This window comes from Odocoileus virginianus, chromosome 6, assembly GCF_023699985.2.
Source record: "Odocoileus virginianus isolate 20LAN1187 ecotype Illinois chromosome 6, Ovbor_1.2, whole genome shotgun sequence".
Classification (NCBI taxonomy): domain Eukaryota; kingdom Metazoa; phylum Chordata; class Mammalia; order Artiodactyla; family Cervidae; genus Odocoileus; species Odocoileus virginianus.
In genome coordinates this window covers 72484607-72510083 of record NC_069679.1, presented here as the reverse complement: position 1 = coordinate 72510083, position 25477 = coordinate 72484607, and the positions used below count along the sequence as shown (strand labels likewise).

Sequence of the window (25477 nt, the reverse complement as noted above, 5' to 3'; positions counted from 1 at the left end):
TTCCGCCAGTGAGAAGGTGGGTCAGGATGGAGAGGCGAGGCCTGGCTGCAACAGAGCTTCTAGACCGTCTCAGACTGTAGAGGTGCGGGGTGCTGAGAAGAGGCAGCCCAGAGCCATGGCGGCGGTGGCGGCGGCGGGGGCGGCATTGCGGGCCCGGATCCTGCAGGCGAGTGAGGGTGGCGCCAAGGGGTTGCGAAGCTCGAAATTCGTCCTTTCCATCCGCTCTCTGAGCTAGCCCCTTCATGGCTGACCCTTCTCTGTGCGCATCGGACCTGTGCGGCCCTGTCCCACACCTCACTCAGTACCCGCCTTCGTTGGAGCCAGCCCTGGTCTCTCAGCCCTGGCCCTTTTATTCTTGAGCCTCCCCCCTTTTCTGGTTCTGGCCCACTGTCCTCTTCGAGGCTTGCCCGGTCCCTGCCGACACTCCCTTGCCCTCACCTCTGTCGGTCTGCCCACCGTCTTCCCTTTCACTTCTGCACCAGCCACCTCTCTGCCCCAGAAGCTCCCCTTCTGGTCACCTTAGCATTGGGCCGGGAACGTCCAAATTGTCCCCTTCCCCCACCCTCCTTCACGGTCTGCAGTCCGAGGTAAAGCCTGGGGGCGGGGGTCAGGAAGCACTGGAGGGGCGAGGGTCAGTGAATGAACTTTGAATCTCCTTCTCGGAATGTTCACTCCGTTTTCCCAAAAGCAGTCATTTGCTGAGCTGTTTTCCCCAGCTATGGCTCTTTGCATATTCCACAGGCTGTGGACTGTTGGGCCTTTGCTTGCCAAGACTTTGTTTAATTTTCTGGCAGAGTTACAGTGTTTTATTGGCGTTGAAAAAGGACACATAGTTAAACGCTCCCAGTTTGTTCCAAGCACGTGCAAAGAATTAAACATCTCTAAAATAGGTGATAGAAAATGGGAACCAAGGAAGGCAAGAAGTGTAAGTTCCAAGTTCCCACCCCAGAGTCAGCTTGTGCTGGGCTGTGCTTAGTCGCTCAGTCGTGTCCCACTGTGCGACCCCATGGACTGTAGCCTGCCAGGCCCCTTTGTCCATGGGGATTCTCCAGGCAAGAATACTGGAGTGGGTTGCCATGCCCTCTTCCAGGGGATCTTGCCAACCCAGGGATCGAACCCAGGTCTGCTGCATGGCAGGTGGATTCTTTACCTTCTGAGCCACCAGCAAAGCCCCAAGTCAGCTTAGTGTAACTCATCTCTGCCCCTGGGGTTGGAATGGGATGGGGGTGTTCAGGTCTTCTCTGAAGCTAGTCTAAGGACAGGTGGTTGAGCTACAGGAACTACATGCCTGAGGCCTGTAGCTGTTTCCAGCTGTTCATAGCCTTTTCCCATTGTTCAGGCCTAGCTAGGACTTATATTATGAGGCAACATTATCGAACCTGCAAGAAACAGCTTTGCTTTTCTTACTCATGTTCAGCTTGGGAACTTCTGTATTTCTGGACTTATAGATAACATTAGTATTTATCAGGTTCAGTGAGTTCTACTCCAGAGACTATGCATTTTTAAGATTCTTAGCAGAGTCCGCAAAGGTTCCTGTTTAAATATGCTATTTAATGGGACAGTGTGAATGGATTGGAAGGATTTGTCAAATGATCTGGCCTAACTCATATTTCTTGATGTAATCCTGGTTCTGTTTTTCTAGGTTTGGGGGTTTTTTGTTGTTGTTGTTTTGTAGTCAGAAAACAAAATTTCCACCCTATATTTTCCATTACCAACTTCTCCTGGAAATCTTTTATTAAATTGGCTTTTTTTCCTTTGCCTCTTCTACCATCACAAGTCATTGAGAGCCTTAAAAAAACTATGTTGTCCTATGTATCAAGGAAAAGAATCTGCCTCCCCAAGTACTTTATTTTGGAAATAAATACTTTTTTCTGATTCATTTGCAGAAACTTCTGCATTGACCTGAAAAAGAACAGAGATAATTCTAAGCCAATTAGGAGTTACTATAACATGATAGTTTGAGAGTAGTCTAGATTCTGGCAATCCAGATATTATCACTCCCATTTAAAGAAAACTGGTCTTAATATGACTCAGTGACTTTCTTCAGTGATACAGTGGAAAGAACACAGGCTTCACAATCATACTTGGATTCTATTCCAGCTCCACCACGTCCTAGTTTTGAGAATATCTGTGAAGATTAGAATTAATGAAGTAAGTTGTTGTTGTTGTTGTTGTTGTTGTTGTTGTTGTTGTTGTTCAGTCACTAAGTCGTGTCTGACTCTCTGTGACCCCACGGACTGAAGCACGCCAGACTTCTCTGTCCTTCACCACCTCCCAGAGTTTGCTCAAACTCATCTCCATTGAGTCAGTGATGCTATTCAAGCATCTCATCCTGTCCTCTTCTCCTCCTGCCTTTAGTCTTTCCCAGCATCAGAGTTTTTTGCAGTGAGTTGGTTCTTCGCATCAAGTGGCCAGAGTATTGAAACTTCAGTTTCAGCATCAGTCTTTCCAATGAATATTCAGGACTGATTTCCTTTAGGATTGACTGGGCTTTGATCTCCTTGCGGTCCAAGGGACTCTCAGGAGTCTTCTCCAACACCACAGTTTGAAGGCATCAATTCTTCAGCGCTCATTGTTTATTATTGTCCATACATACGTGACTACTATGGCTTTGTGTCTCTGCTTTTTAATACACTGTATAGGTTTGTCATACCTGTTCTTCCAAGGAGCAACCATCTTTTAATTTCATGGCTGCATTCACCCATCCACTTGTGATTTTGGAGCACAAGAAAATGAAATCTGTCACTGTTTCCATTTTTTCCCCATCTATTTGCTATGAAGTGATGGGACCAGATGCCATCTTCTTAGTTTTTTGAATGTTAAGTTTTAGGCCAGCTTTTTCACTCTCTTTCACTTTCATCAAGAGGCTCTTTAGTTCCTCTTCTCTTTCTGCCATTAAGGTGGTATCATCTGCGTATCAGAGGTTGTTGATATTTCTTCCAGCAGTCTTAAAGTTGATATTTATTCTGGCAGTCTTAACAGTCTTAAAGTTTTCCCACCTAGTAACTGATGTTGCTGAGAATTCAGGACTTAAGTCTAAGCATCTCTTTCTGCGTCAGAATCCGGCCCAAACTTTGGGAAAGGAGATATAAGTAAAATATTCACCAAAAGCCTTCCTATTGTAATGCAGTAATTCCTTAACAATAAGACTGCACGCAGTACTGCAGGAACCTATGGAAAGAGCTCCAAACTCAACCTGTGCAATTCTGGAAAAGCTTCCAAAAGGAGTTGATTTCGGTTTGAGTACTGCAAGAGTAGGAGGCCTTTAGCCAGAGAAGGGAGTTCCTGCCAAAGAAAATAGCAAGTGTGAAATAAACATCTAGAGATCAAGAAGTTTGGTGTGACTGGAGATAGGATAGTTCTTTTCAGTAACAGTACTAATGAGTGTGTCTTGGAAAATGAAGAAAAGGAGTATGTCTTGGAAAATGAAGAAAAGACTCAATTACTATCATTTAGTCAAAAACTAAATGATAATGTTTTATTTTACCAGATGTAGTGTCTTTTATGCCCTCTTGACAGCAGGGAGGCTATGTGCATGACAGAATAAAATTAAGTGGCCTAGAATGCTCTCCTTGGCTGATCTGTACATTTTCTGCCCTATAAGAGAGTTTGCTTGTGTGTTAAGTCACTTCAGTCATGTCCAACTTTTTGCAAACCTATGAACTGTAGCCCACCAGGGTCCTCTGTCCATGGGATTCTCCAGGCAAGAATACTGGGGTGGGTTGCCGTGCCCTCCTCCAAGGAAACTTCCCAAGCCAGGGACTGAACCCTCTCTTTTTTTTTTTTTTTTTGGCCATGTCACACAACATGTGGGATCTCAGTTCCCCAACCACGGATCAAACCTGCTCCCCCTGCTTTGGGAGCATGGAGTCTTAACCACTTGACCACCAGGGAAGTCCCGAACCTGTGCCTCTTAAGTCTCCTGCCCTGGCAGCCAAGTTCCTTACCACTAGCGCCACCTGAGAAGCCAGTAAGAGTTTACATGAAGCAAAATTAATATCCCACAATTGCTTGGGTGTATACTCATTCCTTCATTCCACAGAATATTACTGAGTGCTTACTTTAGTCCAGGAATGCTACCAGGTGATGAGGACACAACTGTCTAGTGTTCTAAGGGAAGACAGACTTAATAATGCCGTTCTCTAGTGTGATAAGAGAACTAGAGGAATTCAGGTGTTTTATGAACTCCATAATCAGGTACTCAGCCTCGACCTGAGATTGAGACTTAAAAACTTCCAACTCTGCTACTGTACCACTCACTCACAGGAGTTAACCTTGTTTTTTCTACTTCAGAGGAGACTAAAACCATTAGGTGAGAACGTCCTCAACTTCCTACTAGCAAGCCTACAGAACTGACCTGTACCTGTACCCAAAGTGATAGGGAGCTCAAGAATAGACGTGAGCCAAGCAAATGGGATGAAACAACTCCAGGCAAGAGGGAGCAGCACGTGCAAGGGCAGTGTGAGCACAAGACGTGTTCTGAATGCCTGGAGCATAGAGAGAGCAAGGAGGAGAGCAGCAAACTAGGAAACTAGAGAAGTAAAGATACTATGTAGAATCTTCTAAGCAACATCGAGGTGAGTCTGTATCCCAAGGACAACGGAAAGCCATTGGTGGGTTTTAAACGAAGGAGTGATCTGACCAGGTTTGTGTTTTAAAAAGACCTTTTGGCTCTGGAGTGGAAACAAGAATCAGAGGTTTAAGATTGAAGGCTGAGAGACCTGTTAGGAATCATTACCTGTTCGGAAACCCAGGTAAGAGACAATGATGGTGTAGAGTGGGAAGAGGGAGCAAGAAAAGGGTTGCATTTCCAAGACTTCTGGGAGGACAGATTGTCAGGACTTGTTTGATTCACTGAGGAGAGAGAGAGAGAAGAGTTAGGGTGACATTTAAGTTTCTGGTTGGGCACCTAGGTGGATATTAGCCCCATTCACTGAAAGGTGGGTTGTAGGAAACAGAGCTGGTTGGTGGGAGGATGATGAGGAAGTCAGCTTTTTCCAACATGGACCTAAATAATATCCAAGTAGAGATGTGCTGAAGACAGTTATGTAAGTATTACCTGATGAGGAAGATTCTGGTGAAGAATTAAAGATTTGGGCATCACCAGGATCTAGCTAATTAAGCCACTGAAGTTAATGAAATCACCCAAGGAGAGTTGGGACCTCTCCTTGTTCAGGAATTCAAGCAGTTAGAGGCCAGGTATGGGAGAAGGAATTAACAAAGGAGGCAGAGAAAATGTGGCCCGAGAGATAGAAAAGATACCAGGGCATCACAGAATATAAGTGGAAAGGGGATTTGGGACAGGTGGTCTGGTTAACTCTTCACCTCTGCTGAGAGGTCAAGTACAAGGACTGGGAAGAGTCCGTGATATGGAGGAAGTCACTGGTGTTCAGTCATAAAGGTAGGAGTTGACTGAGGAGCTAGTGGGAGATGAAGAAATAACAGTATTTCTGATAGAGAACCCTTTCTATTGGATGGAGAGAGGTTAAGATATAGGAAAGAAAGGATAATCGGTGGAAGTGTCTGAGGCAGGAGGAAGAGTTGACTTCAGAGCACAGATTCAGAGATTAGCCTTAAATTGGAAGACATACTTCAGTCAGATGTTGACTGTGCACCTCTGTCTCCCAGTTACTCTGTCCTCATGAACCTTGGTAGCTGCCTTCTCTATAAGAGGTAAAAGGAAAAGATCATGAGCATTGGTCAGTTTGGTAGGCTTGCTAGTAGGAAGTTGAGGAAGTTTCCATCTCATGATTTCTGTTTCCTCTGAAGTAGAAAAAATAAGATCAGCTCAGTGAGAGGGAAAGGAACAGAGTTGAAAATTTTAAGAAAATAGGTATGTTTTGAAATAGCAAGGAATGTGAGCAAATAACTATTTGTAGTAATACAATAATAGTAGCAGTGTTTAATGAGCACCAACTACATGCTAGCTGTTTTTCATACCTGAACAGTCTTGATCTCGTAATGCTATAAAGTAGGTAAACAAGATGCTGTACCTGTCCCCATGGAATTTATAGTCTTGGAGTAAAAAACAAATACCTAGGCTATTACAACACAGACAAATAAACTCAATAGGGAAATACTGACTACTCGGTGTACAGAAAAATACACCTAACCAAGTCTGGGGTGGGGAACATCAGGCAATATAGCTGTTGAACGCCTATTGTGTACTGGGTACTATATTGGTATTGGGAACGTGGCTATAAGACATGGTGGTCTCCAGGAGGATGTTGCTGGTTTGAAATAACTTTTGTGGTGAAAGGAGAAGCCACAGACTAGGCATTTTGAGACTGCTGGCCCAAAGGACAGCACCTTTTCCTCTGGATAGTGCTGTTGGCACGCAAACAGATTCTTGTACTTTATGCAGCCCTAAACTCTTTGGTTAACGTGGTCTCTCTTCAGATAAGGAAATAGGTTATTAGACTGCACCTTCCTTTTATATTTCAGTCTTGAGTATTTTAGTTTGCTCACTTCAATTAGACGTCTATATTTCTTAAATCAACTTACTTAGCATATATACAAACTATTTTTTGAGAGTGACTTTGTTTTAACTGATCCCCCCACCCTAACCATTTGCTGATTAAGTTCTATTAAATATAACACAGTCTTTTCCTCTTAGGTGTATGTGGCATTTTTAAAAATAGCTTTATTAAAATAAAATTGATCTAAGATAAAGTGTATAATTTGATGTTTTAATATTTGTATACACCTGTGAAAACATCACAGTCAAGATAGTGAATATATTAGTTGTCCCAAAATGTATCCCTCTGACCTTCATCTTTTCTTCCACCATCATTTCTAGGTAACCACTGATCTGCTTTCTGACACTATGGTTTACATTTTCTAGTTTTATATAGGTACTCTTCTTAAGTCTAACTTCTTTCACTCAGTATAATTATTATAATTATCCATGTTGCATTATCAATAGTTGATTCCTTTTCATTGCTGAGTAGTATTCTAATATGTGAATATACCATACTAGTTTCCCTATTCACCCTTCCAACCTTTGAGTTGCTCCCAAATTTTACACTGTTACCAGTAAAACTACTATGAACACTCGTATTTAAGTATTTGTATGGGCATATTATACATACATTTGACACTTGGTTATATACTGCCTTATATTCAACACCTATTGTGTTAGACACCATCTTAAGTGTTTTCTTATTTTTAGACTTAAGGTGACTACACTTATCAGGCCAAAACTAGAAAAATACAGTCTAATGACCAAAAAACACTTTTTTAAAATCAGGACTATCCTAGAAATTGAACACGTAATTGTTATGAGTTTTTGTTCTCTCATAGTTTGCTGTGTCTCACAGCCTCACAGCTTTTCCCTTTAAAGACTATATGACCCTTGAGAGCAAACACCAAGTCCTTCTTCATATACCCATAGTAACTAGTAGAATACTGAGCAGATAGTGGCCATTCACTAAGTTTTTAATAATTTTCTGCTCTCATTTATCAAAATTTATCATTTATCAAAATAATCACTCTTTTACCTCCCAGGTATCTTCCAAGGTGAATTCCAGTTGGCAGCCAGCATCCTCCTTCTCTTCATCTTCAGTGGTGAGTTTATTTGGTAATAAAGGTTGACTTCTGAAAAGGAGTCCAGTACAGTTTGGGGGTATTTTCTTTACATCATTGTGATGAGAATTTATCTGAAGTTTTCTGTCTTGATTTTCTTATCTTGCATTATGTCTGTTATGTTGTAAGCACTTCCAGGATTGCAAAGTGATCTTTATGACTATGATTTTTTTAAAATAATTTTATTTATCTGGGGCTGTGCTGGTCTTCGTTGCTGCCCAGGCTTTTCTCTAGTATGGCCAGTCGGGGCTCCTCTCTGGTTGCAGTGTGCAGGCTTCTCATTGCTGTGGTTTCTCTTATTGCAGAGCGCGGGCTTTAAGGCACTCGGGCTTCGTAGTTGTGGCACATGGGCCCAGTAGCTGTGGCTCCCAGACTCTAGAGTGCAGGTTCAGCAGTGTGGCACATAGGCTTCGTTGCTCCATGGCATGTGGGATCTTCCTAGACCAGGGATTGAACCCATGTCTCCTGTATTGGCAGGCGGATTCTTTACCCCTGAGCCACCATGACTATGACTTTTAATGCCTATGTAATATTCTATCAAGTAGATATTGTGTGAATTAACTAATAATTTTCCCAAATAACATTTAGATTTATTCCTTTTTTCAGTATTATACAACAAACATTTATTTATATCTTTTTTTGTTATTTTTACTTCTTTTATATTATTTCCCTTCTGAGCTGGAATTACTGTGTCCAAAGATACAAACATTTTCGTGACTTCTAAAGGTTTTCTTGACCGTGCCGCAAAGGTTGTCTTCTTTACAACCTTTAGAGTTGTTTTTACAGACCTACTGTCTGCTAGCCATTTGCAGTAACTAAACCTGATCTGTAAGGACTGGTGCTCAAAATCCTGTTGAGGTAGAAGCATGCACATATTATAACATAGTAGTCTTTCACCTTTTTTTTTTTTTTACATTTTTTTTCCATTTATTTTTTTTTTTACATTTATTTTTATTAGTTGGAGGCTAATTACTTTACATCATTGCAGTAGTTTTTGTTTCATTTATTTTTATTAGTTGGAGGCTAATTACTTTACAATATTCTAGTGGTTTTTGTCATACATTGACATGAATCACCCATGGATTTACATGTATTCCCCTCTCCCACCTCCCTCTCCACCCCATTCCTCTGGGTCTTCCCAGTGCACCAGGCCCTAGCACTTGTCTCATGCATCCACCCTGGGCTGGTGACCTGTTTCACCCTAGATAATATACATGTTTCGATGCTGTTCTCTCAAAACATCCCACCCTCGCCTTCTCCCACAGAGTCCAAAAGTCTGTTCTGTACATCTGTGTCTCTTTTTCTGTTTTGCATATAGGGTTATCGTTACCATCTTTCTAAATTCCATATATATGCGTTAGTATACTGTATTTGTCTTTATCTTTCTGGCTTACTTCACTCTGTATAATGGGCTCCAGTTTCATCCATCTCATTAAAACTGATTCAAATGAATTCTTTTTAATGTCTGAGTAATATTCCATGGTGTATATGTACCACAGCTTCCTTATCCATTCGTCTGCTGATGGGCATCTAGGTTGCTTCCATGTCCTGGCTATTATAAACAGTGCTGCGATGAACATTGGGGTGCACATGGCTCTTTCAGATCTGGTTTCCTCGGTGTGTATGCCCAGAAGTGGAATTGCTGGGTCATATGGAAGTTCTAATTCCAGTTTTTTAAGAAATTTCCACACTGTTCTCCATAGCGGCTGTACTAGTTTGCATTCCCACCAACAGTGTAAGAGATCTTTCACCTTTTTTGGCCCAGAGACCACATTTGAAAATTTAATGAAAACAAGCTGCTTCTTAGAAAAGCTACACACAGAAATGTTTTTAAGAATATTTTGATCATAAAAATAAGACATGGTCATGGTAATGTGCCAGAAAGTCAGCTGGGCCAACAAATCATAATAGCTAATCTTTGTTAACACAGTCTCCTGCTTCTTTAGTATAAGCTTGTCAGCAACATGGGCTTCCCCGGTGGCTCAGATGGTAAAGAATCTGCCTGCAGTGCAGGAGACGCGGGTTCAACCCCTGGGTCAGGAAGATCCCCTGGAGAAGGGAATGGCTACCCACTTTAGTATTCTTGCCTGAAGAATTCCATGGACAGAGGAGTTTGGCAGGCTACAGTTCATGGAGTCGACTTTCACTTTCTCAGTGACATGTTTACTCATGGAGTTCCACTGTGTGATTACAGGGAATTTTCAATTTACAGAGAGATCACAGTATCGAGAGGTTCTGCCCCATCTTAATAAGCTCTACAGAAGAGTATATTGTGTGTTTCTTTCCTAGTGGTGACATTTCTAGAAAGCAGAAAATTGTTATCAACCCCAGTTCTTTTCTCCTTGTGAAAGGGAAAGAGAGAAGTAAAGTAATTAACTAATACAAAGTATTGTGTTTATTTTTCTTCTCCCCCAGCCAACTGTAAAACTCTTCATTGATGGGAAATTTATTGAATCCAAAAGTGACAAATGGATCGACATCCACAATCCCGTAAGGAAAGCTGCTTTGGGGCCTGAACTCACTAGCCTAGAATTCTGGGAACACAGTGGGAAAAAGGACCTGGGTCTCTATTGTGAAGCACATAGTGCTGTCCCTGTGACTATATGAAGAAGGTGGGGCAGAGGCAAAGGATGATTGATATGCTGCCTTTTTCATCAGGCCACCAATGAGGTCATTGGTCGGGTCCCTCAGTCCACCAAGGCTGAAATGGATGCAGCAGTTTCTTCCTGCAAACGTACTTTTCCTGCGTGGGCAGACACTTCAATATTAAGCCGTCAGCAGGTCCTGCTCCGCTATCAACAACTCATTAAAGAGAACTTGGTAAGAAAGCTGAATGGTATAATTTCCCAAAGTGTTATTTAGGTGCTAGTTGTCACTCTATTCATAGAGGCCCTGTTAGCTGCCCTCCCTTAACTGTACAATCCAGAGAGACATAGATCATGGCTCTCTCCCTCCAAAGATTCCTGACTTTTATTCTTTTTTGGCTGCCTGAGAACTAAAGGAAGGCACATCCTTGCATTGTTTTCTATTTGTGTGTTTTCTCCCTAGAAAGAAATTGCCAGGTTGATCACGCTGGAACAAGGGAAGACCCTGGCAGATGCTGAAGGAGATGTGTTTCGAGGCCTTCGTAAGCAGGGAGTCCCTCTAGGGGAGTTTAGGGACATTGGGAAGAAGCAAAGGAAGATAAGAGTCCCCCAGAATGGGGGACTGCTCCTTCCTTTATGTAGGTTTTGCTATCCCAGGATATCCTAATACTTGCAGGAAATGATAGTACCTGGGTATCTGTGCTGTTGGTTTACTTCATTATTGTATTGCAGTGATCTTCCAGTTGGTTTATGCATTTCACTGCCTCCTTCCCATTCAGATGATCTTACTTCATGCAACCTCTTCACATAGCGAATCAGTGCTTTTTCCGTCTGTCACTGGCCTTGCCACTCAGGGCTGACTGGAGCATGATGAAGCTAGGTACTGGGCAGTGTGAAGAGCTTCCTGCCTGACTGTTGCTTCTCTTCCAGAGGTGGTTGAGCATGCCTGCAGTGTGACGTCCCTCATACTAGGAGAGACCATGCCATCCATCACCAAAGACATGGACCTTTATTCCTACCGTCTGCCTCTGGGGGTGTGCGCAGGCATCACTCCGTTCAATTTTCCTGCCATGATCCCCCTTTGGATGTTTCCCATGGCCATGGTGTGTGGAAATACCTTCCTGATGAAACCATCAGAGCGAGTGCCTGGAGCAACTATGCTTCTTGCCAAGTTGTTTCAGGACGCTGGTGCCCCTGATGGAACACTGAATATCATCCATGGACAACATGAAGGTACCTGCTCCTCTGGACCTGGCACTTAATCTGGCTGCCAAAAGCCAAGGTGTTGAGTCAGTGATGGGCTGTTTTAGGGTGTTTTAGGGATGAAGGGATTTACTAGTAGGTAACCTCCTTGTTTGAAGAAATGTTTGTTGACTGTTTTGCCATCTCTGTGCTAAGGTAACTAACTGGGGAGTAGCAGTGCTTCTTGCCCTACAGAATGCATTAGGACAAATAACTATGGTTGGGGCAAGATAGGTAAAATTAAAGAGAAAGTTTTCATTTCAATACTGAGGGGACTTACATTATTTAACTCAGAATTTACAGACCGCAGACGTACCGAAGTCCTTCTGATTCATATAATAATGGCTGATACTTTAAAAAGTGCTTCCTTATTTCAAGCACTGTTCCCAATGCCTTCCATCTGTTGTCTCATTCAATCTTTACAATCACTCTTTCAGGTAGGTACTGTTATCTTCCCATTTTACAGATGAGAAAATTGGGGCATAATGAAATTAGCTGATTTTGCCCAAAGTCATGTTGCTGGAAACTGTCAAAAGTTGGAATGTGTATACCTGAACAGGCCAACCATGGTTTTTACTGTTAAATACTGTGCTCTCTTGCCTCTCACATGAGGGCACAGTAATATCTGAGAGTTCCAGTACAAGTGACAGTTGAGGAAATATATTCATAGAAGACAAAAGGAGGAGTCAAGTATTGAAAGGCTCTTATTTTGGAGGAAAATAGGAGTTGTAGCCTTCAGAGTTAAAGTAAAAATTCTGGACTAGCAATTGGGAAAAATAATGAAAGAGAAGAGGTTAAATAGAATTGGTAGTTTAAAGAATTTAAGAGAGGGACTTTTCTCGTGGTCCTGTGGTTAAGACTCTGCACTTCCACTGCCAGGGTGGGAGTTGGGGGGGGCGGAGGGCGCAGGTTTAGTCCCAGGTTGGGGAGCTAAGATCCAACTAATGGTGCTGCATGACAAAAAAAAAAAAAAAAAAGAAAGAATTTAAGAGAAGAAGGACAGAACTCCAAAAGGGGATTCCAGGGCAAGAAAACAGAAGTATGGAACTTCTCATTCATAGCAGTGAGAAAAGGACATATTTGCTATTCTGAGAAGCCCATAGCCCCTTCTTCCTTTGTGATAATCATTTATTTTCTTCTTAAAGCTGTAAATTTTATTTGTGATCATCCGGATATCAAAGCAATCAGCTTTGTGGGATCCAACCAGGCGGGAGAGTACATCTTCGAGCGAGGGTCAAGACATGGCAAGAGAGTTCAAGCCAATATGGTGACTTCTTATTCTTTTTTCCCCTAAATTCTGTGTATTAAAATTACCTGGAAAAAGCCCTTCAGCAGAGGGACCACTCATCCCACTCTAATGCCAGTGTTTCTTTATTCACATTTCATCCTGGTTGTCTTCACTTTAACCGCAAACGTTGTGATGAGTTTTATTCTCAGTCACTTTAATTATCTTTTATTTTATCCATATAATCTCGGTGATTATAAAGTTACATTCCTCCTGAAGAAAGATATTCAGATTCTTTGGGCTTTAGCCCAAAATTCTGTTTCTGGCCCTGTTTCTTCCTTCATCCCATGCTTTCAACCAGCCCTCATCCTTCCTGCCTTTAAGGCAAATCCTAACTACTAATGTTAAAGATATGATCTTCCCTAAGAGTCCAGGCTATTTAAGGCACTGTGGTGGTGGTGGTGTAGTAAAGAGCCAAGTATCCCTGTATGATACCTGGGTGTGGTTTACTTGGTTGCACAGTTTTGCTGTTCCTTAGTAACTAGATCCTTGCCAAATACTTTGTGGTCATTTGATACTAAATATAATGTCCGGTTGCCATTCTTACCCTTCCACTAATATTGCAGAAAGGGAAGCCACCTATCCACAGGCTTAGAAACTATTCATGATATTCCCATTTATTTCTTTTCATGGCTGAATGTGTTTTGGCCAATTTGATTTATGCCCTTGCCAGTTCGCTACATTTCATCAATGTATTTTGTGTCTAACATTAATACTCTTTGTAACTCGATACAGTTAAGTAGCAGACAAGGTATATATTCATGTATTCAACTATAGCTATATCTACAAATATGTGGAAATGACCCTGTATTATCCTATATAGAAATTTATGAGACTGTGTATATAGAAACAAGTCAATTAGGGGAACTTCTTTCTACAAATTATCTATCAGGAGGTCTCCCTCCTGTTTTGCCTTTCAGCTGGCTACTGGACACCCTTTGTTTACATTGCTCTTCATATAACTAGAAACCCTAACAAACAACAGATTCTTTCCTACCTAACTTAGAAAAGAGAAGGGAGTTCTCCTTGGTTCCTGGATGAAGTGTTTACCCTGTCAATCTGAATATGATTTAGACAGTATTTTGTTTGGGATGGGTTTTTTTTTTTTTTTTAAAGTTTTGATCTAAACAAACACCTGTCAGGTTTTCAGCTGAGAAAGTAAAGAAAAAGTAACTTGGAGACTTTACTCAGTGTTACCAGGACTTAGGCAATTTCAAAATGATAATAAATCTCCTTTCAAAGCAACATAGGATAAATTCTCAAGTCCTTTTCTTAAATTCTCATCTGAAAACTTAGACTCTTTAATTTCTTAGCCTAATTGTATTTTACCAAGGAAGATTCATGTACTTTCTGTATTTCCTTAGGGAGCCAAGAACCATGGAGTAGTCATGCCAGATGCAAATAAGGAAAATACCCTGAACCAGTTGGTTGGGGCAGCATTTGGAGCTGCTGGTCAGCGCTGCATGGCTCTTTCAACAGCAATTCTTGTGGGAGAAGCTAAGAAGTGGCTGCCAGAGCTGGTAGAACGTGCCAAAAAACTAAGAGTCAATGCAGGTAACCAATTTTTAGACTTTGCATCTTTAGCACTAAGCTCTGGGTTTTTGCATTGGCCTTGTCCAGTCAGAGCAATCATGTTTATTCTCATCACTGCCTCTCTTTGTACTGGATTACTTGCCATTCAGATTCATCTTTAGTTATCACTCATCATTTATGTTCATAAAGACCTTAAATACTTCTGTGTTGTTTTACAGGAGACCAGCCTGGAGCTGATCTTGGCCCTCTGATCACCCCCAAGGCAAAAGAGCGTGTCTGTAATCTGATTGATAGTGGAACAAAGGAAGGAGCTTCCATCCTTCTTGATGGGCGAAGTATTAAAGTCAAAGGTTATGAAAATGGGAACTTTGTTGGGCCAACCATCATTTCAAATGTCAAGGTGAACAGCTCTAAATTATTTATTTCACAAACATGTGAGCTGAAGGCACCACTGGAGACAATGGAATCTCATTCCGCTAATTTATAAATGAAGACATTTAATGACTAGAGACCTCATCTCTTGCCAGAATTACTCAATTATTTTATCTCAAGTCCAAATGAGTCGCCCCTCCTGACTTCCAACCTCTTTCCACTATATCAATGGTTGGAAAACTTTCCCTTAAGGGATAAAGAGTAAATATTTTTGGCTTTGCAGGGATAAACAGCCTCCGTCACAAATACAATGTATCAACCACCCAGTGTTTATTGAGCCCTCCCAGTATACTGGCTCAGCAGTAAAGAATCCACCTGCAATGAAGGAGACCCAGGTTGAATCCCTGGGTTGGGAAGAGCCTCTGGAGGAGGAATGGCAACCCACTCTAGTATTCCTGCCTGAGGAATTCCATGGACAGATGAACCTGGCGGGGGAGAGGCCATGGGGTTGCAGAGTCGGACACGACTGAGTGACTAACACTTGCACTTCACTTCCAGTGTTTATTGAATACCTGCATCTTCACCAGACAGCAACAAAAGAAAAAGAATGGTGTCAATTTTTATATTTATCAAAACTCTGAAAGTTGCTTACCTAAAATTAATGACTACATTGAGGGGTGTTTTTTTTTTTAAGTTCATATATCCCCAATATTCCTATTACAATCCTGAATAATCAAGAGTTGAATCTAAGTATAATAGAAATTATGAGATTTCTTGCCACAGAATCACTGAGAAAAAAATCCACTTATCCAGCTACAAACACAGCTGCAGTGGTGAAAGATGTTTTGAATGTTTAATGTGACCTGATACCAAAATAAAAATGGACAGACTCATTTAGGAGGCAAAGGAATGAATGAGAAAGGATTATTTATGTTACAGAAAACTTACCACAGGATTTCTTTAAATAGAAAAATTCTCCTGTTATGTTTTTAATAAATATTTGATTTCTAAAATGAATTTTCAGGTAGCTTTTCAGTAACATAACAGTTGTGTAAACAAGTAATACAGGCATAAATCAGGAAGCTAGTGATGGGTCATGAGATCAAAAAATATAGTGCATAAAAGAAAGGAGTGTAGTTATGTCATTATATAAATACAAGTTTCAAGTTACTTATGATTGGTAGCTTGGAATATGGAACATGGCAAGAAAGGACTTTTTTTTTTTTTTTTTACAGGTGATTTAAAATGAAAAGAGATTACTAACCTAAAAACTGTGCATGTAAGCTGTGGGTAATAAAATACCAAATAAGCAAAATATACTGACTTCTTTTCCAATGCATCACTCCTGGCAGCCAAACATGACCTGTTACAAGGAGGAGATTTTTGGCCCAGTTCTTGTAGTTCTGGAAACAGACACTTTGGATGAAGCCATCAAGATTGTAAACGACAACCCATATGGAAATGGAACAGCCATCTTCACCACCAATGGAGCCACTGCTCGGAAATATTCCCACCTGGTGGATGTTGGACAGGTTTGTGAACAGAATTTTTGGGAGATTCTTGTAGCCATTTACAGTTTCCTGTGTAAGGAGAGAAGGTTAAACAGTGATCAGTCACTGCCCTTTGCTCTCCCTTGATGCCCGGTTTCTTCCTCAGGAATAAAAGTTCATGGGATGGAGGATTGGGTGGAAGGTGGGTAGTTAAATTGGTCTCTCTGGTGCCTAGCACTTGTGCTTCTAAATGGAGAGTCCCCTTGTGGAGTCTTTTTCTTAGTGGTTGACATGGCTTTGTTCTGCTTTAGGTTGGGGTGAATGTGCCCATTCCAGTGCCTTTGCCAATGTTCTCATTCACCGGCTCTCGTGCTTCCTTCAGGGGAGACACCAATTTCTATGGCAAACAGGTAACTTCAAGTTTTAAAAAAATATTTTTCCTCTAAGAAACTCTCTTGAACATATTCAGGAACAAGGATTCTGCAAGGAAGGGACTGCCGGCAGCTTCTGTTGAGGATATATGTTGTTCAGCAGTGCTTGTCAGTAGGTTCCTTAGAAAAGATATAAAAGTTAATCAAAGTTTGCTATTTCCTGAATAACTCAAGGCAACAGAGTTTTGGGGGAAGAGCATGAGTAAGTCCAAGCTTTTGTATATTCCCTCTCCTCTGCCTGTGACCCTTTCTTCCTACATCCCCTTTCTACCCTCCTTCATCTGACTGTTAACCACCAGTTTAAAGTGTGGACTTGGTAAAGAAAGTCACCTCTGACCACCATCCCCTCCAGTGCTGGGTTGGGTAGGGTCTCAAGTGCTCCCACCACACATTTCCTGTTACAGTCACTCATTTACTAAAAATTTTATTGAGCACCTTCTGTATATTAAACAATATTCTAAATATAATAAATGCTATAAGTATAGCATCAAATAAAAAATGACTATATAAAGCAGATCTGGAACCAAATTACCACCATTGTCACATCCTTCAACTTGCGCATATACCCTAAAGCAAGACCAGGCATGGCATGATCAAACAGTAGAAATGGGTTGGAGCCCAGTGAGTGAATGAGGGAGAGAGTAGTAAGAGATGAGGTTAGAGAGGTAGACAGAGGCAAGTCAATGGGACTGTTTAACTCATGTTAAGAAGCCCTTATCACACTGTAATTATTATTTACTTATCTGAAGGATGTAGCACCAGAGCAAATAACCAAATACGTGTTGGACAAATGGCCTAGTGAAAAGTTCTTTGTAGTCCCACAGAAATACAGCAGTTTTGGAACCTTCAGTAAAAAATTACTTATTTTCTATACAGGTCTCCCTTTATAGGTTAATAATAAATTAACGGTGGGATTACATAGTAGAGTATGACAGTGTGGCCAACTGGTTAAGACAACACTGGTTGTTTCAAGATGGATTATCCAATTCGTGCATTAGTCACAGCCTTTGTAAAATGATTAATTTGATACTATTAACATTTCAAGGGAAGCAGAGTAAAAAACTGTTGCTTAAAAGTTTGTTGGTTTGGGGTTTTTTCCCCAACCCCCCATGCCTTTGTTTAATTACTGTACGTTACTCTAGTAAGTGAAGCAGCAGTAAGTGAGGCTTCATAGAGTAAAAGACTGACCTTAAGTAGAGTTTGAAGTCTTAAATCCTTAGGTAATTAAATTGCTATTTTTCATTCTGTAAAGAAGACATAAAGGTATCATTCTTACATAATAAAATGTAAACTTTAGTTGTATCTTATATTAAAAATATGTAATAATCTCTAAAACTGTTTTCACTATATTAACATGGCCCAGATTTTGTCTGTTAATTCTAGAGGTGTATTTTAATCAAGCTAGTGAGTTGTATTCTATCAGTACTCTTCTAGGTTGCTAGTAATTTTGTGTGTTAAATTTGCACATTCTATTTTATTTTGCTCAAGCCTATTCTTATAAGATAAATACAAGTGTAACAGTTTACATTGTCCAGTTTTTCCATTTAGATGTTCTTAGCTAGTTTTAGCATAATGATAGCTAAGATTTGACTCTTGACTATATGCCAGGTAATATGTTAAGTGTTTTACATAGATTATCTCATGAATAATATATTGAATTCTGGTTGCACCTATTCTGCAAGTAGGAACATGAATAGCATTTCACAATACCTCCTTCAAAAGTTGATTAAAAGAAGAATCATGAAACCCCCAGGCATATATGATAACTCTTTTTTTTCTTTGTTCTCTGTAGGGCATCCAGTTCTACACTCAGCTAAAGACTATCACTTCTCAGTGGAAAGAAGAAGATGTATCTCTTTCCTCACCTGCTGTAGTCATGCCTACCATGGGCCGTTAGAAACAAGTCTGTTCCAGACTCGGTGCATACTGAGTAATCACTGTTTATTCTTGACCAACTCCAACTGCCTACTTTACTCAGATCAGATCCCTGGGATTGGAATACCTTGCAACTAAAACTTTCTCAGGACCCCTGTTAAGTTGCTAATAGGGAGACTCCTAGTGTAACTCTGAAACCAGATTTTCACTTACTCTTCATAATTTTATTTTTGAGGTCACTGTTCTAACTGTGAAATGCTTCTCTGGAATAAGAGCTTAGACCTGTTTTCTAAAAATTTTCCCCATTTCTGATGAAGGACGTGGAGGGAACATTAGTGTGTGTAAAGAAGATCTCCCAAGGAAGAGGAGCTCTTGGATGGAGACGTAGGTCAAAAATAATTCACCCTTTGGTTGATCCTCAAACACAGTCCTACATAAATGCCAGTGGGTCAGTCAGACCCCTCTGCCAGGCTTTGCTGAGCCTCTCATTTATCCCACATTACAAAGACATAATCCATCTCTGCTTATCCCACAGTTGTGACAACTGCTGCTTTCTTTCCTGCTGAATGCCACTTTGTCCTAGTGATTCATGATCACAAATTCTACCGTTGTCACTGTTCCTGCTTCTTAAAAACCACTTACTATGGATACCTCAACTTTTTGGATAAATCAACTTTATGTTGTTTGTGCCAAGTGTTAAATTTCAGGGTTTGCTTCAGTAATCATTAATTAGTGCTTCAGTCATTTAGATGCCAGCAGGTTTTGTTTTGTTTTTAAGAAAACTATTTCAAAAGTTATATTAGACCCAGAAATCAAGAGGTGTTCCAACCATGAAAGTCAGCCAGACTCTTTTTTAATGTTCAACAGGATCTCGCATTTATTGAGAAATGATTAATGGTTTAAAAAAAAGGCAATGCCCTTTTCTCATTGGTTGAACAAGAAACTGAAGAAACATTACCTATATGTTTTACAATATTTTTCTCTTCCAAAGTTTATTTCTGAAAACAAGTTTTAACCACTGTTCTGCACTTTGAAATCAAATTAATCCTGACTAAATCAGTATAATGGACAAGAACAGAACATTTCTTAGGACCCCTGGTACTCTACTCTTGAGTAACAAAGGGTCAGAGAAAATGAACCACCCTTAAAGATACAACCTTGGGTAACACTGTTAAATTCTCCAAGACAAAAATTCTTCCTGAAAATATTCTTCCAGTTTGGAAGGGGAAAACAAAATTCCCACTTTCTGTAGTAGAGACCCAAAACCTTCAAACTCAAGTGTTCGCCAAGTGTGAGCAAGATTCTTACCTAAAGTAAGTCTAACCTGATACCTGCTGAATTTCTTATATTGTGCTTTTCTCTTGCCTTCATTTCTCATTTGTGATACTTTTGAACGAAAGAACCCTTAATGTAAATTAACTGATTAGGACCTAAGAAATTTCAAAGCTCTCTATGTGTGAGGTAGTAGAAGAAATGCATTGACAGTCCTTCTGCAAACATCTTTATGCTTTTTGTTTCTTTGCTATAGCTTGACTTTAAGTCAGAACAGAAATTTATATACTAAACAGAATAGATTCTTTCTGCTCTACCATGCTGGCTGAATCCTGTCTTTCTGATACGGTCTTCACCCACTGAACTAGGAGAAAGCTTCTCATTTCTAATAAGAGTTCTGGTTGTCAGGCAGATGATGTAGGTCATTAATTTTTCTGCTTCCTCATTAGTTACATAGATAATACTAACCTATTCCATGGGGGTTATTTAATGAATTAAGGATGATAAAAACCTTGAAAATGTTTGTGTACTCTGAATTTTAGGCTTAATATTACCACCACCTGCTAGGTAGAATGTCATAACCTTCAATCACTTAAGGTGATTGAACTTTAATAAAATCTGTTTTATGACCCTACTGGCCCATTTTTTTTAGGGGGGGAGGTCTGCCTTCCTAAAGGTGAAGCAATAGAAATTTATAATTTTGTAATAGAATGCTCCTTGTTTTATCTCTTATTACAGCTGGCAACTGATAGTTATACTTAATCCAGTCCAACAACTACAGGCTGGGTTGAATGAAAGGTCATTTTTGTCTAAATTCCAAGTGGAATTAAATATAATCACAGAAACACCTAAGTTTTCCTTACATTTAAGGGAAATCACTCTTTAAGAAATACTAACTCATCAGAACTGTGTTGCTATAATTAGAATCAACTCATTTGGCTAGCTATTTGCTACTCAGAAGAGTTTCTTATTTCTTAGATGGAAAAAAATATCTGTACAGTTCATGCTAGTAGCAGCTAAAAAAGTGGCCTCATTTGAAATTTCTCAGATTCTACATTGTACTCATTGATATGTACAACAAATTACAAATAAAAAGCTCTTGAAAAGAATCCCTGTTTTTGTTTTGTTGTTTTCTTATGGTACCATACTTCCTTATAATGCCTTTATCTGCTAGCCTGTAGTGACTCAGCTTCCCAGCTCTGTACAAAGCCGAGAGGTACATGGTCATTATGTTTATTCTTACATAAATGATAGTACATATTTTAGCTGGGCTATATATTTCAAAAGGCAACTTACAGGTTTTCCACACTAAAAACACAAATACACATTTGTATTAAATATATGCTTTCCTTAATATGGACATTGTTATTAAAATGTTCACAATCCAAAAAAAAAAAAAAGGTCCACAATCTCATACTAATGTTATTACTCGTTTCACTGATCCCTGAGAACTGGTTCGTAGAGAAAAGAACTGTGACTTAGAAGAAGCTGCATGAGAAGAGGAACAGTTACATGTATTATTTGGTTAGATTATAGCTCCTTACTGTGTCAGACTCTTGTGATCCTTTCTGAATATTGCGTATCAGCAGTTCACCAGTAGAGTTTAAGATTGGCACTTGCTGGGTGATGAACGTTTGATCTTGAAGCTTACTTTCATCCCTACAATAGTGACAAAGTGAGACTTGTCAACAACTGTACACACGTGGAACTTGGTTCAAAAAAAAAAGACTTAACATTATTCTCACTCAATTCTTTATGTATAAGATGTCCACAACCACCACTGTGATCAGGCTCACATTCATTGACTGTCAAGAGAGCTTACCCAAACTCCTTTGTTGTTTCATCGTCAGGAACAACACAGTCTGGAACTGGAGGTCTAGAACTCTGGCTGTATTTCCTGTAGTGGGGATATATTCACATTGAGGCAGTGTCGTCACATGCCATGTATTTCAACTATACTTTTAAAACTGCTAAAGGGAAATGTTTCAGTTGGATGGGTTTCTAATTTTCAAAAATGCTATTATACACACACACAGGCAGTATACTAGGCAAGTTAATTAAAACTTACATTCTCCTAAAGTTGAGACACTGACTTTAAGAAATGGAAATATTTATGAAGATAATCATGATATTCATACAACAGATACTAATTGTGACGGGCAAGGTTGAACCAGACTACTGACCAAAAGCAAGCGCAAAAAATTCCCTTCCCACAAAAAGAATCTCAAAATACAAGAAAGTTACCCAATGGAGATAGACGCAGTATGAAAGTTTTTCCTAATACTTTGGGAAATCTAGTTTAAGAACAGGAAAATAGGCCCTCTTTGGGGCCTATTCTGAGATGGCCCACATTCTGTCTATTGAGTATCTCTCTGAGTATTGTGTTTTTCCCTGAATAAATCTGCTTTATTTTGGGGCTATTTAATATAGCCAGATTTTGAATGGGGTTATGCTGCTTTCATATGCACTTAATTGAAGACAAGTTTTAAGAGTGGGGTGTGTCTTTATTTGCTGGCAAATCAACCTACTAAAACTGTTTTGTAACTCTGTGAAGCCCACTTTCAAATTAGAATGATGTTGATTTCCAGTTCATCACTGAAAATACTACTTGTATTTCTTCTGCCCAGAATGCTTTTTCCACCTTCCTTTTGTTCCTGTTTCCCTTTAGAGGTCAACTCAAGCTTTTACTTCCTCAGAGACTTTTCCTAATCTCAATTAGGTCAGACTCCCCTAATCTAGGCTCTCTTACCACTAAATACCACTCCTTTGAACCTATGTCAGAGTGGTATTTTTCTTTGTGTAATGACTTGAACAATATTTTTCTTCCCATGTAGATCATAAACTCCCTGAAATCAAGCATGATGTCTTTATTTGTTTAATACTATATCCTCAGTAAATTGTTGTGTCGCTCAGTTGTGTCCGACTCTCTTTCGACCCCAGGGACCATAGCCGCCAAGCTCCTCTGTCCGTGGGATTTCCCAGGCATGAATACTGGAGTGGGTTGCCATTTCCTCCTCCAATATATATGGCATTCAATATGTATTATGTTAAATGAATTGATGAATTAAATAAAAATTTAAATATCTCCATAAATTTTTATGGAAATATTTCCATATTTTTCCATATGGAAAGTATGATTTTCCATATTTTCATTTGCTTTTCATACCACTTTCATTTCTTAAGCAAAAAATCTGTTTTTTTCATTAATTTTTTAATTTAGACTGTGCCGGTCTTCATTGCTGTGCTGGTCTTCGTTAGTGTGCTGTGTGGGCTTTCTCTAGCTGTGGCGAGTGGAGATGACTCCAGTTGCAGTACGCAGGCCTTTCATTGCAGTGGCTGCTCTTAGGGTGGAGCACAGGCTCCAGGGCACGCCAGCTTTGGCAGTTGGGCACGTGGACTCAGCAGTCGCAGCTCTGAGGCTCTAGAGCACAGGATCTATAGTTGTGGCACAAGGGCTTAGTTGCTCCAAGACATGTGGGATCTACCTGGCTGAGCCACCAAGGAAGCCCTCTTAAGCTAAAAATCTTCAACGCTTACTTTCTTCTCTATATTCCTTTTATCCTTTATCACCATGTCCTGCTTCTCCTTCCTTAGTGTGTCGGTTTCTTTTCTTTATTCCAACTGCCTCCACTCTTGCTTAAATCCCTCACCACACATGCCCAGAGCTGTGCAGCAGCTTCTGCCAGTCCCAGCTCTATATATGTCCTTCAATCTATCATACCTGTCACTGTGTTAGGTTAAGGTCAGCTCTGAGAACAATGACACAAACCCTTCCAGTAGGAGAATCGTTTAAGAGTATGGCTTACTGTTCTTTCTATTCCTCCAAGGCAGAGAAGAAAACTATGCTGCATTAGTCCAGAATCTAAATTACAAAGTTCAGAATTTTCTGCATGGTTTTTAAGGCTCATCATAATTTAACCTGTAGATTAAATTTTATTTCTAATTACTAATTACTCTTAAAAATAGCTGTGAAAAGAAGAGAAGCGAAAAGCAAAGAAGAAAACGAAAGATATACCCATTTGAATGCAGAGTTCCAAAGAATAGCAAGGAGAGATAAGAAAGCCTTCCTCAGTGATCAATGCAAAGAAATAGAGGAGAACAATAGGATGGGAAAGACGAGATCTCTTCAAGAAAATTAGAGATACCAAGGGAACATTTCATGCAAAGATGGGCTCAATAAGGACAGAAATGGTATGGGCCTAACAGCAGCAGAAGATATTAAGGAGAGGTGGCAACAGTACACAGAAGAACTATATAAAAAAGATCTTCATGACCCAGATAATCACGATGGTGTGATCACTCATCTAGAGCCAGACATCCTGGAATGTGAAGTCAAGTGGGCCTTAGGAAGTATCACTATGAACAAAGCTAGTGGAGGTGATGGAATTCCCGTTGAGCTATTTCAAATCCTGAAAGTTGATGCTGTGAAAGTGCTGCACTCAATATGCCAACAAATTTGGAACACTCAGCAGTGGTCACAGGACCAGAAAAAGTCAGTGTTCATTCCAACCCCTAAGAAAGGCAATGCCAAAGAATGCTCAAACTACCCCACAATTGCACTCATCTCATATACTGGTAAAGTAATGCTCAAAATTCTCCAAACCAGTCTTCAGCAATACATGAACCATGAACTTCCAGATGTTCAAGCTGGTTTTAGAAAAGGCAGAGGAACCAGAAATCAAATTGCCAACATCCACTGGATCATCAAAAAAGCAAGAGAGTTCCAGAAAAACATCTATTTCTGCTTTATTGACTATGCCAAAGCCTTTGTGTGGATCACAACAAACTGGAAAATTCTTAAAGAGATGGGGATACCAGACCACCTGACCTGCCTCTTGAGAAATCTGTATGTAGGTCAGGAAGCAATAGTTAGAACTGGATATGGAACAACAGACTGGTTCCAAATAGGAAAAGGAGTACGTCAAGGCTGTATATTGTAACCCTGTTTATTTAAATTATATGCAGAGTACATCATGAGAAATGCTGCGCTGGAGGAAGCACAAGCTGGAATCAAGATTGCCGAGAGAAATATCAATAACCTCAGATATGCAATAACACCACCCTTATGGCAGAAAGTGAAGAACTAAAAGCCTCTTAATGAAAGTGAAAGAGGAGAGTGAAAAAGTTGGCTTAAAGCTCAACATTCAGAAAACTAATGTTGAGAAAACTAAGTGTTCAGAAAGTAATGTTTCTAAACTAATGTTCAGAAAACTAAGTATTGCCATCACTTCATGGCAAATAGATGGGGAAACGGTGGAAACAGTGGCTGACTTTATTTTTTCAGGCTCCAAAATCACTGCAGATGGTGACTGCAGCCATGAAATTAAAAGACGCTTACCCCTTGGAAGGAAAGTTATGACCAACCTAGACAGCATATTAAAAAGCAGAGACGTATGGCCAGTCCTGGTGTCTGAGTGATTCCCTGGGCCCAGCAAAGGGACCAAGTTTCCAGAGCCTTGAAGACAAGGGGTAACAGCCCAAAATACAGACTCATTTTCCACTCTACCTTCATTGGCCGAGCAGCTGCCAAGAACAAAGGTCGCATCTCCCGATACCTGGCAAACAAATGCAGTATTGCCTCACGAATCGATTGCTTCTCTGAGGTGCCCACCAGTGTTTTAGGGGAGAAGCTTCGAGAACAAGTTGAGGAGCAGCTGTCCTTCTATGAGAGTGGAGAGATTCCCCAAAAGAATCTGGATGTCATGAAGGAGGCAATGGTTCAGGCAGAGGAAGCGGCTGCTGAGATTACTAGGAAGCTCAAGAAACAGGAGAAGAAACGCTTGAAGAAGGAAAAGAAAAGGCTGGCTG

At 40.3% G+C, this 25477-nt stretch overlaps 2 protein-coding genes across 3 annotated transcripts in view; one reads left to right on the top strand and one right to left on the bottom strand.

Annotated features, from left to right (window-relative positions):
* Window positions 1-16: 16 nt before the first annotated feature.
* ALDH6A1 (aldehyde dehydrogenase 6 family member A1) lies at window positions 17-20778 on the top strand. The gene is made up of 12 exons (XM_020906873.2): window positions 17-166; window positions 7507-7566; window positions 10000-10074; window positions 10243-10404; window positions 10633-10711; window positions 11100-11402; window positions 12557-12678; window positions 14061-14250; window positions 14448-14629; window positions 15954-16133; window positions 16403-16501; window positions 18315-20778. The coding sequence occupies exons 1-12, from the start codon at window positions 116-118 to the stop codon at window positions 18417-18419; spliced, it is 1608 nt and encodes a 535-aa protein (XP_020762532.1). The 5' UTR covers window positions 17-115; the 3' UTR covers window positions 18420-20778.
* Window positions 15143-25477, bottom strand: part of BBOF1 (basal body orientation factor 1) — a 34487-nt gene continuing 24152 nt past the window's right edge. For both annotated transcript variants that reach the window (XM_070469612.1, XM_070469613.1), the window contains 4 exons: window positions 21492-21566; window positions 21214-21328; window positions 17711-17766; window positions 15143-16642 (listed from right to left, as the gene is read on the bottom strand). In XM_070469612.1, the coding sequence (XP_070325713.1) occupies window positions 17755-17766; window positions 21214-21328; window positions 21492-21566 (202 nt within the window). In that variant the 3' untranslated portion in view covers window positions 15143-16642; window positions 17711-17754. The remainder of the gene's footprint in view (window positions 16643-17710; window positions 17767-21213; window positions 21329-21491; window positions 21567-25477) is intronic.

Bases quoted from the DNA above. Each gene is read 5' to 3' on its own strand.
- ALDH6A1 (XM_020906873.2), top strand. From the start codon at position 116: ATGGCGGCGGTGGCGGCGGCGGGGGCGGCATTGCGGGCCCGGATCCTG. The intron at 11,403-12,556 runs GTACCTGCTCCT...TTCTTCTTAAAG, and splicing joins CATCCATGGACAACATGAAG to CTGTAAATTTTATTTGTGAT. The intron at 14,251-14,447 runs GTAACCAATTTT...GTTGTTTTACAG, and splicing joins AAAACTAAGAGTCAATGCAG to GAGACCAGCCTGGAGCTGAT.